Source organism: Nicotiana sylvestris, chromosome 1 (genome assembly GCF_000393655.2).
Source record: "Nicotiana sylvestris chromosome 1, ASM39365v2, whole genome shotgun sequence".
In the NCBI taxonomy this organism is placed as follows: Eukaryota; Viridiplantae; Streptophyta; class Magnoliopsida; order Solanales; family Solanaceae; genus Nicotiana; species Nicotiana sylvestris.
Window position 1 is genome coordinate 187,111,157 of NC_091057.1, and position 15,615 is coordinate 187,126,771.

General features: G+C 39.3%; 1 protein-coding gene across 5 annotated transcripts; it reads left to right on the forward strand.

The window, feature by feature from the left end:
• Positions 1 to 390: 390 nt before the first annotated feature.
• Positions 391 to 10,339, forward strand: LOC104225046 (ATP-dependent RNA helicase DEAH13). 5 transcript variants are annotated; one of them, XM_070172421.1, is made up of 14 exons: positions 391 to 626; positions 752 to 912; positions 1,616 to 1,736; positions 1,860 to 1,929; positions 2,010 to 2,084; positions 2,189 to 2,238; positions 2,332 to 2,392; positions 2,474 to 2,869; positions 2,999 to 3,244; positions 3,547 to 3,777; positions 5,386 to 5,499; positions 5,691 to 6,920; positions 7,330 to 9,161; positions 10,050 to 10,339. In XM_070172421.1, exons 3-13 carry the CDS (start codon positions 1,693 to 1,695, stop codon positions 8,809 to 8,811), a joined length of 3,999 nt encoding a protein of 1,332 aa, XP_070028522.1. In that variant the 5' UTR covers positions 391 to 626; positions 752 to 912; positions 1,616 to 1,692; the 3' UTR covers positions 8,812 to 9,161; positions 10,050 to 10,339. The 5 variants fall into 5 exon arrangements, with proteins under 5 accessions (XP_070028522.1, XP_070028524.1, XP_070028516.1 ...); XM_070172423.1 differs by having other exon boundaries at positions 871 to 912; positions 7,330 to 9,192; XM_070172415.1 differs by having other exon boundaries at positions 871 to 912.
• Positions 10,340 to 15,615: the final 5,276 nt, after the last annotated feature.

Sequence of the window (15,615 nt, forward strand, 5' to 3'; positions counted from 1 at the left end):
GTCTTTACTGTGTCATTAGGACTAGGACTGTTCAAAACCGATCCGAAACCGAAAACCGATCCGAACCGAAGCTTAATGGCTTACTGGTAACGGCTTAACGGCTTAACGGACGGGGAACGGATTAATTTTTTTTTATTAACGGCTTATCGGTTTGGGGGCGGATTATTCAATTTTCTTAACGGATAATCCGTTAACCCGTTAAGAATATAAATATATATATATTTTTATATAAAACAAACCCATATTAGATATATAAAAAAAAAGTTGAACTTGAATAATAAAAAAACAAACCCATGTGGCCATGTATACTAAATTACTAACCCATGTATTCTAACTTCTAAGACTAAAACAGTAAAACTATTAAACTAACGCACTCCTCCTAATTCCTATCCTAATCCAAAGAAACCAGCAGTCCAGGCGTCTAGCAGTCTCATTCTCATTTCTCAACCATAACGCCTAAGTCCTAACGACAGTCGACAAAAATCAAAATCACAGAAACCCAAGCCTAACGCCTACACCAGCAGCCACCGCCCACCTGTCGTCGTCGACTTCCACCACTACCAGGCACCAGTCTCATTCTCTCCGTCTCGCCTCTCCCTCTCGCGGCTTCTTATCTTCTTGTCCAGGTACTCTTACTTATGATTCCCATCAAAATCAACATTATCAGGAGTTTGTTAGTCATTTTTTTCTTTTCAATTTTTTTGTTGTTGAAATGTTGTCTCTCTGTCTCTGGCCCCCGCTCTGCCTCCAGTTGTTGTGGATGAGAAGGCAAAGGGTGTGGTGAATAAGGAGAAGAAGAAGGAAGGGTTTAAGACGATTATTGCACATGGTTATTCTTTTATAATTACAAATACTTTTTGTTGTCTCTAGTAGGTGGAAGAAGTCCAACAGATGCTTTTAGTAAACTTGAAGGTAACCATCTATGACAGCTGAATCAAAATTTTGCATTTTATGACAAATTATGCCCCAGTTACTAGAACATTCTGTTTATATATCTAAGGGAAGTGATGTAAAATACTATAATTAGAGTATTCGTTTGTCCAAAAAAAATGTATTCTGGCAAAGCAAATTGAATGCATCATATTGCCTCTGAAATGTTTTTTTTTATGGCAATTCATTATTTCTAAGACGAGGAGAATGGGAGATATTTAGTTAATATGTATGTTAGCCGTTAGGCCGATAAACCGCCCGATAAGAGCTAAACCGATACCAATCCGTCCGATATCTTATCGGGTGGCTAACGTATTAATACATTTAAAAGCCGAAAACCGTTAAGCCAAACCGTTAAGAGTAAAAAGCCGCCCAATCCGCCCGATAAGCAGCCCTAATTAGGACCCGAAATTAATATGCAATAAAACATAAAAAATGCGTGTAATATGGAGTAACGAATAAAAAGAAGACATTTAATTTTTTTTAAAAAAGGTTTTAAATAAAGAAGAAAAACAAGAACCTGCCCGAAAAAAGGTTCTGCCGCCGTCCACCCCAACCCTTCGTTTTCTTCCCCGGCGACCCTCCTTGTTCCGTCTTCTTCTCCGGCGAAGAGCTTCACTTGCCTTACCCTAGAGCCCCTTGATTTGGATACCACGATTTATGCTTATTTTTGTCCCTTTTGCAGCTTGAGAAAGAACACAGCGAAGTTATCAATTTGCTTTGACTGCCGGCTGCAAGAGTATTATTATTTTAGTCGTGATAATGGAGCCTAGTGCAGATATTAACCTTGATACAGACATCTGGAGGTAATTGATTTCCTAATCCACTTGCTTTTTTTGCTACTTAAACAACTGTTGTCTTTGGTTTCAGTTGAGAATATACTTTCGTAGTTATTAACCAGAAAATATCTGGACTGCTTGTGTTAATAGTCTGAATGATCAAGATAGCAATGCAATTATATTGCCAGAGAAGAAAAAGAAGAAGACAGAAAAGGAACAGGTATAAACAGAAAATCAATATGTTATACATGTTTGAACGTCTTCACAGATGACCGATTGCTTTTATTTTTTTCATATCAGGTATCGAAAAAGCTTAAAACGAAGAATAACATTAAGTTAAGTCAATCTCAAAAAAAAAAGCTGAAGAAACTCGAGGTAAGTGCATCCAGGAATGTTCATTGTTTTCTTATTTTGTTAGTACTACTTATTCTTGTCATCTAGTTTTTGGACTTTGAATAATTCAGTCTTCTCAAATGTAGGAAGACAAGGAGAAATCAATCCTTTTAGCTGAAAGCATTAAGACCTTGAAGTAAGAATTCTCCTCATTTAGCTTGGACAGCTTTTCTCTTTAAGTATTCAGGAATTTTTTTTGTTGGATAATGATAAATAATTCCCATTTCAGGAAGTATCAGATCCAAGATGATCTTTATCGACTTATGTGGTCTTCAAGGAACTTGGGTCAGGTTTGTGTAATTGTCCATATTTACTTTACATGTGATAGGTTGTTAGACTTTAGCTCTAAAATCATGCCCCGTATGCTGTAGGGTGAAACTAGCCGAGAGAAGCGTAGGAGAGAAGTGCAGTTTTCTAGGGCGGGGTTGGAAATGCCACATAGAGATCGACCAGTCAAGAAGAGGACAGCCAACAGCCTAACTAGTGATGTCTTGGATGATTCTAACAAAATGAAGTCGAGTCCAATAGTCAATAGCAGTCTTTTGCAGTCCTCCTTAGGAAAAGGTGAAGTCCAAAGTGAAGCACTGGTCACTCCAGGGTCTCCTGAAGAGTTGACTTCTCAGAGTGGACTTTTAGTTTGCGGAGGAGATGCTTCGGTGCAAAATAAGCAAGAAGAGGATAGAACTACAGAATGTTTAAAGTCAGATTATCAGCAAGATCATCCATCTATTTGTGATTGTCATAACGAAGAACAGAGGAAATCAATGGTATTGCTTCACTCTCAGTTTATACAGCCTTTTATTTTGTGTCAACCATATACTTGGTACCTAATTTTCGTTGAGGCTCTCTCATATGCATGTCATCCTTGTTCTGTGTGGGCACTTCATATTGAACAGGATGGTACCAAGGATATTCAAAATGCCATTCTGAGCAATAGTAGCAACTCGGCTAACAGTCTTCCTCAGAGAGCTTTAACAACTCCAACTGTGGTGCACGTTTTAAGACCAAAGGAGGTTGAAAATAAGAGGAGCGATCTGCCGATAGTCATGATGGAACAGGAGATAATGGAAGCTATAAATGAGAACACGTGTGTAATAGTTTGTGGTGAGACAGGTTGTGGTAAGACAACCCAAGTTCCTCAGGTGAGATATTCTATTGTTCTCTATATGCTTCCTGTGAGAAAGCACGAGAGAAAATATTATTGATATTGTTCTTATATGTTAAACATGATACAATGAGCCCTATATATATATATACATAACATGTCCTACTCCTAATACATATGTGATTAGGGTTATTTACTACTATTTAGTATTTACATAACTATTCTAACACTTCCTTTTCCTTCGGTTGGTAATATAAAGTTCTATTTATTTCATTCTTCCTTAATTTTTAGTTTTGTTTTAGTGTTTTTATCTCTTGCTTTTGGTTTGGGATCTTTCAGTTCCTTTATGAAGCTGGCTATGGTTCAAATCATTCCAATGGTCGTGGTGGTATTGTTGGTGTGACTCAACCACGCCGTGTTGCAGTACTTGCAACTGCCAAACGAGTGGCATTTGAGCTTGGTTTTAGTCTTGGCAAAGAGGTTGGTTTCCAAGTTAGACATGACAGGAGGATAGGAGACAATTGCTCCATAAAGTTCATGACTGATGGAATTTTGCTTCGGGAACTGCAGGTAAGATGTCAGTATTAATGTCTAGGTAAATTGAAATCTTCGTCCCTACCTTTTAAGTGCTTTATATTTTGTCCTTACTATGAAAAAGGGGGCACACCATTTGACTGCTAAATATTTAAGAAAAGGTTGAGAAAATTAGAGCAATACCTTGAATAGTGAAATAATTGAAACTTTATAAATTACTTTCAAAGAAGCAAGAGAGATGTTTCTATCAATTAGCTGTGTCTTGATTTCAAACTAGTTGGAGTTGGCTATATGAAGTAAAATCAGGATGCAGTTCAAAGCATGCTTGTGAATGCAACTATAATCCCATTGTTTTTGTTTTTAACTTCTTGCAGTTAGAGGGGGATAGTGCTGCAGGTTGAGGTCTCATTACAAAATTGTTAATATAATTATTTTTGGGAGAAACAATGGATTAGGCACTCCTAGTCATTTTTGCAATTTGCATATTGAGCCGAATAATGTTAAAAAAAACCCAATAATGTACAGTTCGAAATAATTTCAGTTTTATGTGAACAATTCACACATGGACATAAAACCAACTCCTAACTAATCCTTGATGCTTTCCTATAAACAATAGGATGACTATATGTAAAAAAAAATCCTTTTTATGTCATTAAAAGAAAAGGATTAATGTTCCAAAATGTTCGGACTCACCTGATGAAGCTATTGTTTGGTAGGGGGAAGTTGAGGGACAAAGAGCTCTACCCCTTTGGCGATCATAGTGAGGGTCATATATCAGTATATTCAAGGAGGATTTGTCCATTCAACTTTTGCGCAAGGAAAAAAGATCCTTTCATGCTTTTGTCGTTGTGGTTATGTTGCTTTCCAGTAATTCAGTGTCATACTCAACCAACTTTGTTGTTTCACTGGTGCAATGCCACTTTACATGAGATATTCAATCCATGCTCCTTTTTGTCCATTATAGATGGTTCCGTCTGGTTTTCTTTTATTCTTTACCAATTTGTGTTTAATAAGCATCAAGTTTTAAACTCAAGCGTTGCTGGACCTTGCTTTTCAGATATGAGTTAAAATTCTAATTGCATAAACTGGTATGTTGGAGTTATTTTTTGACAGGTAAGTGACTTTATTAAATTTTTTGGTATATGCTCTATGGAGTTAGAACCAAATAGTTGAATGAAATGAATTAACGATTAGTCTAGGACGACGAACATGGATCAAGAGTGTCTATCAAGTCCTTTTTCTTCTTCACTTCAAAGAGGCAATGCACCCTTTGTTTGAATGTTACTTGTTCATAAAGATTGATTTTTTGAAGTTATACATTCTTCTTCTTCAAAAAAAAAAAGGGTTAGGCGCGAAGGAATAGATATTTGCTATTTGTAGCAGTACCAAATGATCACTTGTCTTACTTGCCTTAGATCCTGCATGTTAGGGTTGTCCATTGAAGCGCAGGTTGTCCTATGATTTGTTATACTTTAAGGGGAAAAAATGATGTGACTGCAAAGATTTAGTTGTTGCTGTCTTCTAATTTATCTTTTGAGCAATTTGAATTTCCTACTGTTAGTTTTCTTGAATTTGTATTTGGCTAAGCAAGTTTATATAATCTTCTTTTGATTTTCTCCTCCCTGACCCTCCACTTTTATGCAGAATGATTTTCTTTTAAGGCGTTACTCGATCTTAATCTTGGACGAGGCTCATGAGAGGAGTTTGAACACTGATATACTTATCGGTATGCTTTCTCGTATAGTAAGAGAGCGTCAGGTGAGAAAATAGTTTGCTATCTCCATAAAGTTGGTTGTCATTTCATTATTCATAGGTGGCTTTAAAAATACTAGTGGTTACTCTCTAAGACTCCAGTTCTCCTTGACTCTCCCCATCCCCCTCCTTTTCTTTAATTACCTTCCTTTGACTTCTACGCTTTTTGACGTTTTTGATTATGTGCTTTATTGCAGAGAGAATATGAGGAGCAACAGAAAAAAGTTCTTTCAGGACAAACGGTAAGCCCTGAAGAGAGAGTATATCCACTGAAACTTGTGCTGATGAGTGCTACACTTCGAGTTGAGGACTTTATATCTGGGAAAAAGATTTTCCGTGATCCTCCGCCTGTAATGGAAGTCCCCACTCGCCAATACCCAGTTACTGTTCATTTCTCCAAGAGAACTGAGATGGTGGACTATGTCGGCCAAGCATATAAGAAAATATTGTCAATTCACAAGAGATTGCCACCTGGTGGTATACTTGTATTTGTGACAGGGCAAAGGGAAGTTGAATACTTGTGTCAGAAGCTGCGCAAAGCTTCTAAGGAGATAGTTGAGAGAGCTTCCAAAGTGGATAATCAGACGTCTTTGGTATCTGAAGGGAATACCATCGAGGAAAATGTTATCAAGGAGATAAGTGAGGCATTTGATGATGAAAGGAGTTCTATGACTGAGATAACTGAACGTTTTAATTCCTATGATGAGGATCACGGGGAGATCTATGAATATGAATCAGAAATTTCCTACGATTCAGCAGATGATAGTGATTTGGATGTTTATGGTGATGATGCACAGTTGTTAAACCAGAAGTCTCTGAGCTCTGATGGTAAGTTAGATGTTTTAGGTGAGGAGGGAAGCCTTACATCACTGAAGGCTGCTTTTGAAGCTTTGGCTGGTAAAAGGACATCACAACCTGATTCTGGCGAACAGGAACTTGTTCCTATCAGTGAAGAAGGAGCTTCAAATGAATCTGAACCTCTCTTAAGTAAGGTTAGGAATGGGGCTAATGGAACCTTTGCTGGTCCGATGTGTGTTTTACCTCTTTATGCTATGCTTCCTGCATCTGCACAGCTTCGCGTGTTTGAAGAGGTCAAGGAAGGAGAACGCCTAGTTGTTGTTGCCACTAATGTGGCTGAAACCTCATTGACAATTCCCGGTATTAAATATGTGGTTGACACAGGCAGAGAAAAGGTCAAAAAGTACAACTCTTCCAATGGTATGGAAGCTTATGAAATACAATTTATAAGTAAGGCTTCAGCTGCTCAGCGTGCAGGAAGGGCTGGAAGAACAGGTCCTGGGCACTGTTATCGGCTTTATTCTTCTGCAGTCTTCAATGACATGTTCTTTGACTTCTCAAATGCAGAAATATTGAAAGTACCAGTTGATGGTGTTGTCCTACTTCTGAAGTCCATGCATATTGATAAGGCAAGTTTCTTGCTTGAAATAGGTTATTATTCTTTCTGTTCCAAGACTTGGTTGAAAGGATATGATCTTGGAGTATTTGCCAAAGTCACCAGCATTGAAGATGTGTTTTAATGAAGTTCACACACCTTTGCCTGCAGTCCTGTAGGTTGTAAATGCTGTCAGGCCCTCCCCTAACCCCCCCCCCCCCCCCCGCCCCAAACAAAACAAAGTATTTCTTAGATTGAAAAAATTTTCAGCTGGTCGACTTCCTCACTCCCACCCAATTAAAAAAAAGAAGGGAAACTGTCACTATTTGTAATGTTCCTTGCTTGCCTCTAGCAGATTGATTTTTCTTCTAGGTGGATCTGTATGTTATTTGTCTTGGTTTTTGTTGATTACCACCATTAATATTTATCCTCTGTTATCTCAGGTTGCTAACTTCCCTTTCCCAACTCCTCCTGAGCCGACTGCCTTAGTTGAAGCAGAGCGTTGCTTAAAGGTTCTTGAAGCACTTGATAGCAAAGGAAGACTGACACCTTTAGGGAAGGCCATGGCACAATATCCTATGAGTCCTCGCCACTCCCGTATGCTCCTTACAGTAATCCAAATTATGCAAAAGGTGAAAGATTATTCCCGCGCAAATACAGTCTTGGCTTATGCAGTTGCAGCAGCATCAGCTTTGAGCTTGTCAAATCCTTTCCTTATGGAGTTTGAAGGAAACTACAAAGATCCAGATGGCTTGAAACAGGATGAGAAACCAGGCTCAGTGGAAAGCGAGCGAGACTTAGGAAAAGAGGAAAGAATGAGGATAAAAAAGCTGAAAGAAATTGCTAAAGTGTCTCGTGCAAAATTTTCAAACCCCACTAGTGATGTTCTAACGGTAGCATATGCTCTACAATGTTTTGAACTTTCTGGTAAACCACTGGAATTCTGCAATGACAACACCTTACATTTTAAAACAATGGAGGAAATGTCCAAGTTGAGGCGGCAGCTCATTAATCTTGTCTTTAACTCCAAATTATGTGATTCGCAGCAAGATTTCTCTTGGCGTCACGGGACTTTGGAAGATGTAGAATGTGCTTGGAGGATTCCTTCAAACAAATGCCCTCTTCAACTGAATGAGGAGGAGATTTTGGGCCAAGCTATTTGTGCTGGCTGGGCTGACAGGGTTGCTAAACGCATTAAAAATGTTTCATCCTTATCGGAATCTGACAGAAAAGTTCATGCTGTTCAGTATCAGGCTTGCTTGGTAAAAGAAATCGTATTCCTCGGTCGACGGTCATCTATTTCAAAATCTGCCCCTGAATATTTGGTCTACACTGAACTACTGCATTCAAAAAGACCATTCATCCAAGGTGCAACTAGCGTGAAAGAGAATTGGCTTGTTAAATATGCTCCATCCTTGTGCAGTTTTTCTGCACCTCTCTCAGATCCAAAACCTTATTACGACCCGCTGAATGACCAGATCCTCTGTTGGGTCAGTCCAACTTTTGGTCCTCATCTATGGAGGCTCCCTCTGCATAGTTTGCCAATCGAAAATGATATGAGCCGGGTGGCAGTATTTGCTTGTTCCTTGCTTGAAGGCAAAGTTCTGCCATGCTTAAAATCTGTACAAAAATTCTTGGCAGCCTCGCCAGCTAGCATTTTGAAGCCTGAGGCATCAGGTCTTAAGCGGGTTGGAAATCTTTTAAACAAGATGAGGACCAAGAAGAGAACGATTGATAGTTGTGCCATGCTAAGGAAATTGTGGGATGATAATCCTCGAGAATTGTTTTCAGAAATTTTGGATTGGTTTCAGCAGGGATTTCATGACCATTTTGAAGACCTTTGGGCAAAGATGCAACTTGAAGTATTTTTAGACCCAAAAAAACGGCTTTCCAAGAAGGTCAAGAGAGAGAAAAGGAACCCATGAACTTTCTATGATTAGGGATATTATATGCCTTTCAGAATCTAAGCTGGATGGAGAGATGCAGAGGTGGGTTGAGGTTACTGATTTGGAAGATGGGATACTGTTTGTGGGGGATAATTGTACGTTTTCTGCATTAGTTTCTGAGGTTGATTGTGGGTGTAAAGGGAACTGTATACTGTTCACCGATCAGTTTTTTTTGTAGCACGGAAGATGATGGAGGATTGTGGAAGAATTACGGGATAGGGTTGTTTAGTTTGGATAATGGCAGCATTGGTCCAATTAGTAGTTACAATGGCTATGCTGAGTTGTTTTGGCCTCCTCCTTCTTGGATTTGTTCTCCTCAGCCTATTGATGTAAGTGGTGTTGCTGTTGTTTCTGTTTCAGGTCTGATTGTCTTTACATTGCTTATCCTATAGGATTGTGCATTTGATTTGGCAATGTGATGCTTTTATGTTTATTTCCTGCCTGCTGGTTCTTGTGATGGTAGATAGAGGTTCTTCTTTTTGCTCTTTTGTGCATTGGTCTGTATGAAACAGCCTCTCTACATTCACTGTAGGGGTAAGATGTGCGTACTATCTACCCTCCCCAGACCCCACTTGTGGGATTATACTGGGTTTGTTGTTGGTGGTGGTGTGCATTGGTCTGTATATATATCTCACTGGTTTATCTGTCCATCACCATGTTATCTCGATTTAGAATAGTGTTAGACCTATTATTTTTGGATGATACTCTGGGAATTAGATTATTGAAATAGTTAAAGATGGATGAACTAGCTATTAGCCTTCCTGTGAAAGAAAATAGTATTTCAACTTAAACAATGTAAACACTGCTGCCCCAGCTCCTTGGTGAAAAATATTATGCAAAACTACCGGAAATGCGTTATGTATTTACTGGCTAAGAATCATTCCGTCTTGAAAATTATTTCATTTTTTCAACTTCAATTCAAATCAATTACTTATTGTTTTGCATTTTGGTCCTTTATATCAATGTCAACTTAGAAACGGGGAATTTGAAGCTGAGACACTAGTTTACCCCTTTTCAACGTTCAACTTCATATACTCTATATTTTTTCTAACTTCAACCAAATATGCTCCAAACGCCTAATGTTATGGCAACTCCCCGTAAAACGGGAAGGTTGGGGTTACATTCTGCTGCCGCAGCAACTATTCTGCCTTTTCTTTTTCACTGTCTAAGGGCTTAAAATTTTATCTTCTTTTAATTACATTTGCTATTTCATGTAGGCTGAGCTGAATGAGCTGAAAATCTAAATCTCTTGGAGCTTAATGGAGAAACAACAAGCTAGCCAAAGCTGATGATATACTGGAAACTGTACATATAGTTTTCTTTAGAAATTGACATTTAGCTCAAGGTTTAACCTGCAAAGCAACGTGCTTATGATGCACCGGCTTGCACAAACCAATGAATAAGTCGTTAAATTATTTTCATCGTTGGTATTATGGTAAAGAAACAAGGATCTTCATGTGTTTTTAACTCAATGTGGTTAGCATCAGTTCCACCTTTCTTATTTTAACCATGGTTTCAACTACTGTCAGCATAAGCTTATTTACCAGTAAATTTTAAGAAGCATGAAATTCAATTGCATTGAGTTCTGAGACTTGGCAGGTTAAAAATATTTTACAAACAAACTAAGGGGTCGTTTGGTTTGAATACGGCTTATGCCGGGATAAGTTATGTTGGGATTAGTTATCCTGGTATTGTTTTGATATGTTGTATTAAAAATGACAATTGAATAATTTCTAAGAAGAATGTATAAGTTATCCTAACATTTTAAATTTGTAATGATTTCTGATTTTGTAATGATTATTATATTTTATGAAAAAATATTCAAATATATTCCTAACATTTTAAATTTGTTTTATATATGCACTTTGTTTACCTCCGGCCAATAGGAGCTCCCACTAACGATTTTACACCATCGAAAAAATTGGCACTAATTACCCCATCCTCTGCAAGGTATAAGATATCCCGGTACTAATTTTAATCCTGGGATAACTTATACCAGGTTTGCTAACCAAATAAAGTATTAAGATGATATTAAATTTTTATACCAACACTATATCTTCTTATACCTCGTACCAAACGACCCCTAGTTGAATTCTTTTCATCTGCTTTAGCATTGGTGGGCGGCAAGTATTCAATGGAATAGTCAGATGTTGCGCAAAGTGGTCCCCGACACCCTTAAATTTTACTTCTAAATAGCCTATGAGCATTGCCTCTCGCGAGGAGCGAGACATCTTAATTGCTGTTTTGGGATAGGATTTTAAGCGTTTTCCTATGTATGTTCTAATTACTTTTGGCTTCTAATTCAAGAACAACTGTGTTAATCCAACATCAATAAGGCCTGAAAACTTATTGATTTTGGATTTGCAAACCTTATTACCTAGTGTTAGTTGGATTTGGAGTCCTTGTCAATGTTGGTTTGGGAGATGTAATTGGAATTGGGATGGGAAAAAATTATTACAAAAATTTTGTATGCCCCTCTACTTCCAAGAGGAGTTGCTCTGATGGTAAGCAACCTCCACTTCCAACCAAGAGGTTGTGAGTTCGAGTCTTCCCAATAGCAAGGTGGGAAGTTCTTGGAGGGAAGGGTGTCGGAGGTCTATTTGGAAACCTCGGGAAAACCATGAAGATGAATGAGTACTCAGAATTAGATTCCTTGACCAACTCGTGCCTTCCAGATGAAATCATCTTCCACATCTTAAGCTACGTTCCCCTTGGGTATCTTCGTAGGTGTTGGGAATAAACCCCTTACCAAAATAATATTCACGGTAATAAAGCGGAATAATAATGTAGCACCGAGATACGGTAATTAACAAGAATAAAAGAGTAACAATGACACCAAGATTTTTACGTGGAAAACCCTTCTGAATAAGGGAAAAAAAACCACGACCCCGAGAGGAGCAACTGATATCACTATAGTAAGGAATTTTACACTTTGTAGGTCGGAGGTAAATACTCCAAAGACCACTACAACACTCAAAAGAAATAACCCTCTTTTGATATTCCCACCTCACTACAATATCGCTCACTCTCTATTTTCCTCACAGACTATTTTCTTATACCTTGTCTGTGAAACCTCACTCTTTCTTTCTCTCTTTGTTGGTGTGAAGAAATGAGAGTTGAAGCTCTCCTTTTATAGCCAAAGCTTCACCCTCTAAAGCCTACAATATTTGACAATTTACACACATTTTTCACAATTCAACAAAGTTGGCTACCAAACCAAAGAAATTCAACAAGGTTGGCTACCAACCAAACCAAGTCAACAAGGTTGGCTACCAAACCAAAGAAAACTCTTATTAGGCACATGCCTAATACTTCTTCAATGAGATGGACATCATCAATCTCCCCCTCCAGTCTCATTCATCCAGAGGAGGTAGCACTGTCTTCTAGTTTGAATGCATGCCGACAAGTTCTTTGCATAGCTCGAACTTGTTCCTTGGTACCACCTTGGTCAGCATATCTGCGGGATTCTCATTTGTAGAAATCTTCAAGACTTTTAGAGATTCATCATCTACCATTTCTCGAATCCAATGATATCTCACATCAATGTGTTTGGTCCTTGCATGGTACATAGAGTTCTTGCTAAGGTCTATTGCACTTTGACTGTCACAATAGACGACATACTCCTTCTGATGCAATCCAAGCTCTTGAAGGAATCGCTTGAGCCATATCATCTCCTTGCCAGTTTCTGTAGCAGCAATGTACTCTGCTTCAGTTGTTGAAAGTGCAACGCACTTTTGCAACTTAGACTGCCATGATATAGCTCCCCCTGAAAATGTAAACAAATATCCAGTACTGGATTTTCTGTTGTCAATGTCACCTGCCATATCAGCATCTGTATAGCCCTTCAAGATTGGATCAGATCCTCCAAAGCACAAACAATCTCCCGTGGTACCTCTCAGGTACCTGAGTATCCACTTGACTGCTTCCCAATGTTCCTTTCCAGGATTTTCAAGAAACCTGCTGACAACACCAACTGCGTGAGCAATATCAGGTCTAGTACATACCATTGCATACATCAAGCTTCCGACTGCTGAAGAATAAGGAACTTTAGCCATGTTCCCTTTCTCTTCCACTGTTGTAGGACACATCTTTTTACTCAACTTTAGATGACCAGCAAGAGGTGTGCTGACTGGCTTAGCATTCTTCATGTTGAAGCGTTCTAGTACACGTTCAATGTACTTCTCCTGAGATAGCCACAACTTTCTACTTGTTCTCTCTCGAACTATCTTCATCCCTAGAATTTGTTGTGCTGGGCCCAAGTCCTTCATATCAAATGACTTGGACAGATCTCCTTTCAACTTTGCTATCAACCCCTTGTCTTTTCCTACAATTAGCATGTCATCCACATACAACAACAATATAATAAAGTTATTCTCAGAAAATCTTTTGAAGTATACACATGGATCAGAATAGGTCTTTAGGTATGTTTGACTTTTCATGAATGAATCAAACTTCATGTACCACTGCCTTGGTGCCTGCTTCAATCCATAAAGACTCTTATTCAATTTGCACACCATGTGTTTCTTTCCAGCTACTTCAAATCCTTCTGGTTGCTCCATATAAATCTCCTCTTCCAAATCTCCATGAAGAAATGCAGTTTTCACATCCAACTGCTCCACTTCAAGATCTAGGCTAGCTGCTAAGCTCAAAATTGTTCGAATAGAAGTCATTTTAACAACGGGGGAGAAAATTTCGTCAAAATCAATACCTTTCTTCTGTTCGAAGCCTTTAACCACCAATCGAGCTTTGTATCTGACCAGCTTGCCATCTCCATCTTTCTTGAGTTTAAAGACCCATTTGCATTTGAGTGGTCTTTTACCCTTTGGAAGTTCAACCAGCTTGTATGTGCCATTTTTCTGGAGAGATTCCATCTCTTCTTGCATAGCTTTCATCCACTGGTTCTTTTCTGGATGGGACAACACCTCCTTAAGACTTTCTGGCTCCCCCTCATCACTGATGAGGACATACTCTGTGGAAGGGTACCTGCGTGACTCTACCCTTGGCCTCTCTGATCTCCTCAGAGGTTGATGTTGTTCTTCTCCCTGAGTGGGGTGCTCCACTTCCTCGACACCTTCATCAAGTTGCTCCCCCTGCTCAATAACCTCACCAGGTTGCTCCCCCTGCTCGGCAACCTCGTCGGTCGTACTTTCTGCACTTGTGGGATTGTTAGAAGTAGAAGGAATAGTAACAAAGTTAGGAATTATACCATTCTTCGCCTTTTCTGACATATCAGCAGCAGTTCCAACTTCACTTTCTCGGAAGACTACATCTCTACTTCTGATGACCTTCTTCTTTACAAGATCCCACAGTCTGTACCCGAACTCTTCATCTCCATATCCGATAAATATGCAGGGAATAGATTTATCATCCAGCTTTGTTCTCTGCTCTTTTGGTACATGTGCAAAAGCTCTGCAACCGAACACCTTCAGATGCGAGTAGGACACCTCCTTGTTGGTCCAGACTCTCTCTGGGATTTCAAACGCCAACGGAACTGATGGACTCCTATTGATCAGGTAACAGGCTGTCTGAACTGCTTCACCCCAGAATGACTTAGGCAGTTTAGCCATTCTGAGCATGCTTCTCACCTTCTCCACAATGGTGCGGTTCATCCTCTCGGCTACGCCATTGTGCTGTGGGGTTCCAGGAACTGTCTTTTCATGTCTGATCCCATGACTTGAACAATACTCTTCAAATTCCCTTGAAGTGTACTCACCTCCATTGTCACTTCGGAGACGCTTTAGCTTTCGACCCGTCTCCCTTTCTACTAGAGCATGAAACTTCTGGAAAACTTGAAACACCTGATCTTTGGTTTTCAAAATATAAACCCATAATTTTCGTGAAGCATCATCAATAAAAGTAACAAAATATTTGTTACCGCCCATTGATTCAATTTCCATTGGGCCGCAAACATCAGAATATACTAAATCAAGTATATTCAATTTTCTTTCAGACGATGTCTGAAATGAGACTCTATGCTGCTTACCAAATAAACAGTAGTCACAAGGTTTTACAGTTGTACCTTTGGCATAAGAAATGAGTGATTTCTTGGCAAGAATCTGCAATCCCTTCTCGCTCATATGACCCATTCTTTTGTGCCATAAATCTACAGAAATCTCATCTTGTGCCGCGTTCAATTCACCTTGGCATATTTCTGCATTTGTCCTGTACAACGTGCCACGAGCAACTCCCTTTGCAATCACCAATGATCCCTTAGTGAGTCTCCACTTTTGATTTGCAAAATAACTCTCGTATCCATCTCGGTCTAAAGCAATTCCCGAGATCAAGTTCATCCGCAAATCAGGTACATGCCGCACATCCTTTAGAACCAATGTGCATCCGACATTTGTCTTGATACAAATGTCACCAATCCCCGCAATCTTTGAGTAACTTGTGTTACCCATTTTCACTGTGCCGAAATCACCTGCTACATATCTGCAAAAAAGATCTCTTACCGGTGTGGCATGGTGAGATGCCGCTGTGTCAACCACCCATTCCGACTCTGAACCTGACAGGTGCATGCATTCCTCTTCCTCATTTATAAAGAGGACAACATTATCATTATTTTGCACCATGGCGGCTGTGTTGTCGTCATTCTTCTGGCCACTGGTTTCACCTTTGCCCTTCCTTGGATTTGGGCAATCTCTTTTGAAGTGACCTGGTTGATTACAGTTGTAGCAATTTCTGACTCTTGATTTGGATCGGTTCTTTGACTTCCCACGAGCTCCGGATCTACCATAGTTGTTCGAACTCCTTTGATAACTCCTGCCTCTACCTTCTGTGATG

Excerpts from the sequence above, each read along its gene's own strand:
- LOC104225046 (XM_070172421.1), top strand. The coding sequence starts at position 1,693 with ATGGAGCCTAGTGCAGATATTAACCTTGATACAGACATCTGGAG. Across the intron at positions 1,930-2,009 it reads AGAAGACAGAAAAGGAACAG|GTATCGAAAAAGCTTAAAAC; the intron begins GTATAAACAGAA and ends TTTTCATATCAG. Across the intron at positions 6,921-7,329 it reads AGTCCATGCATATTGATAAG|GTTGCTAACTTCCCTTTCCC; the intron begins GCAAGTTTCTTG and ends CTGTTATCTCAG.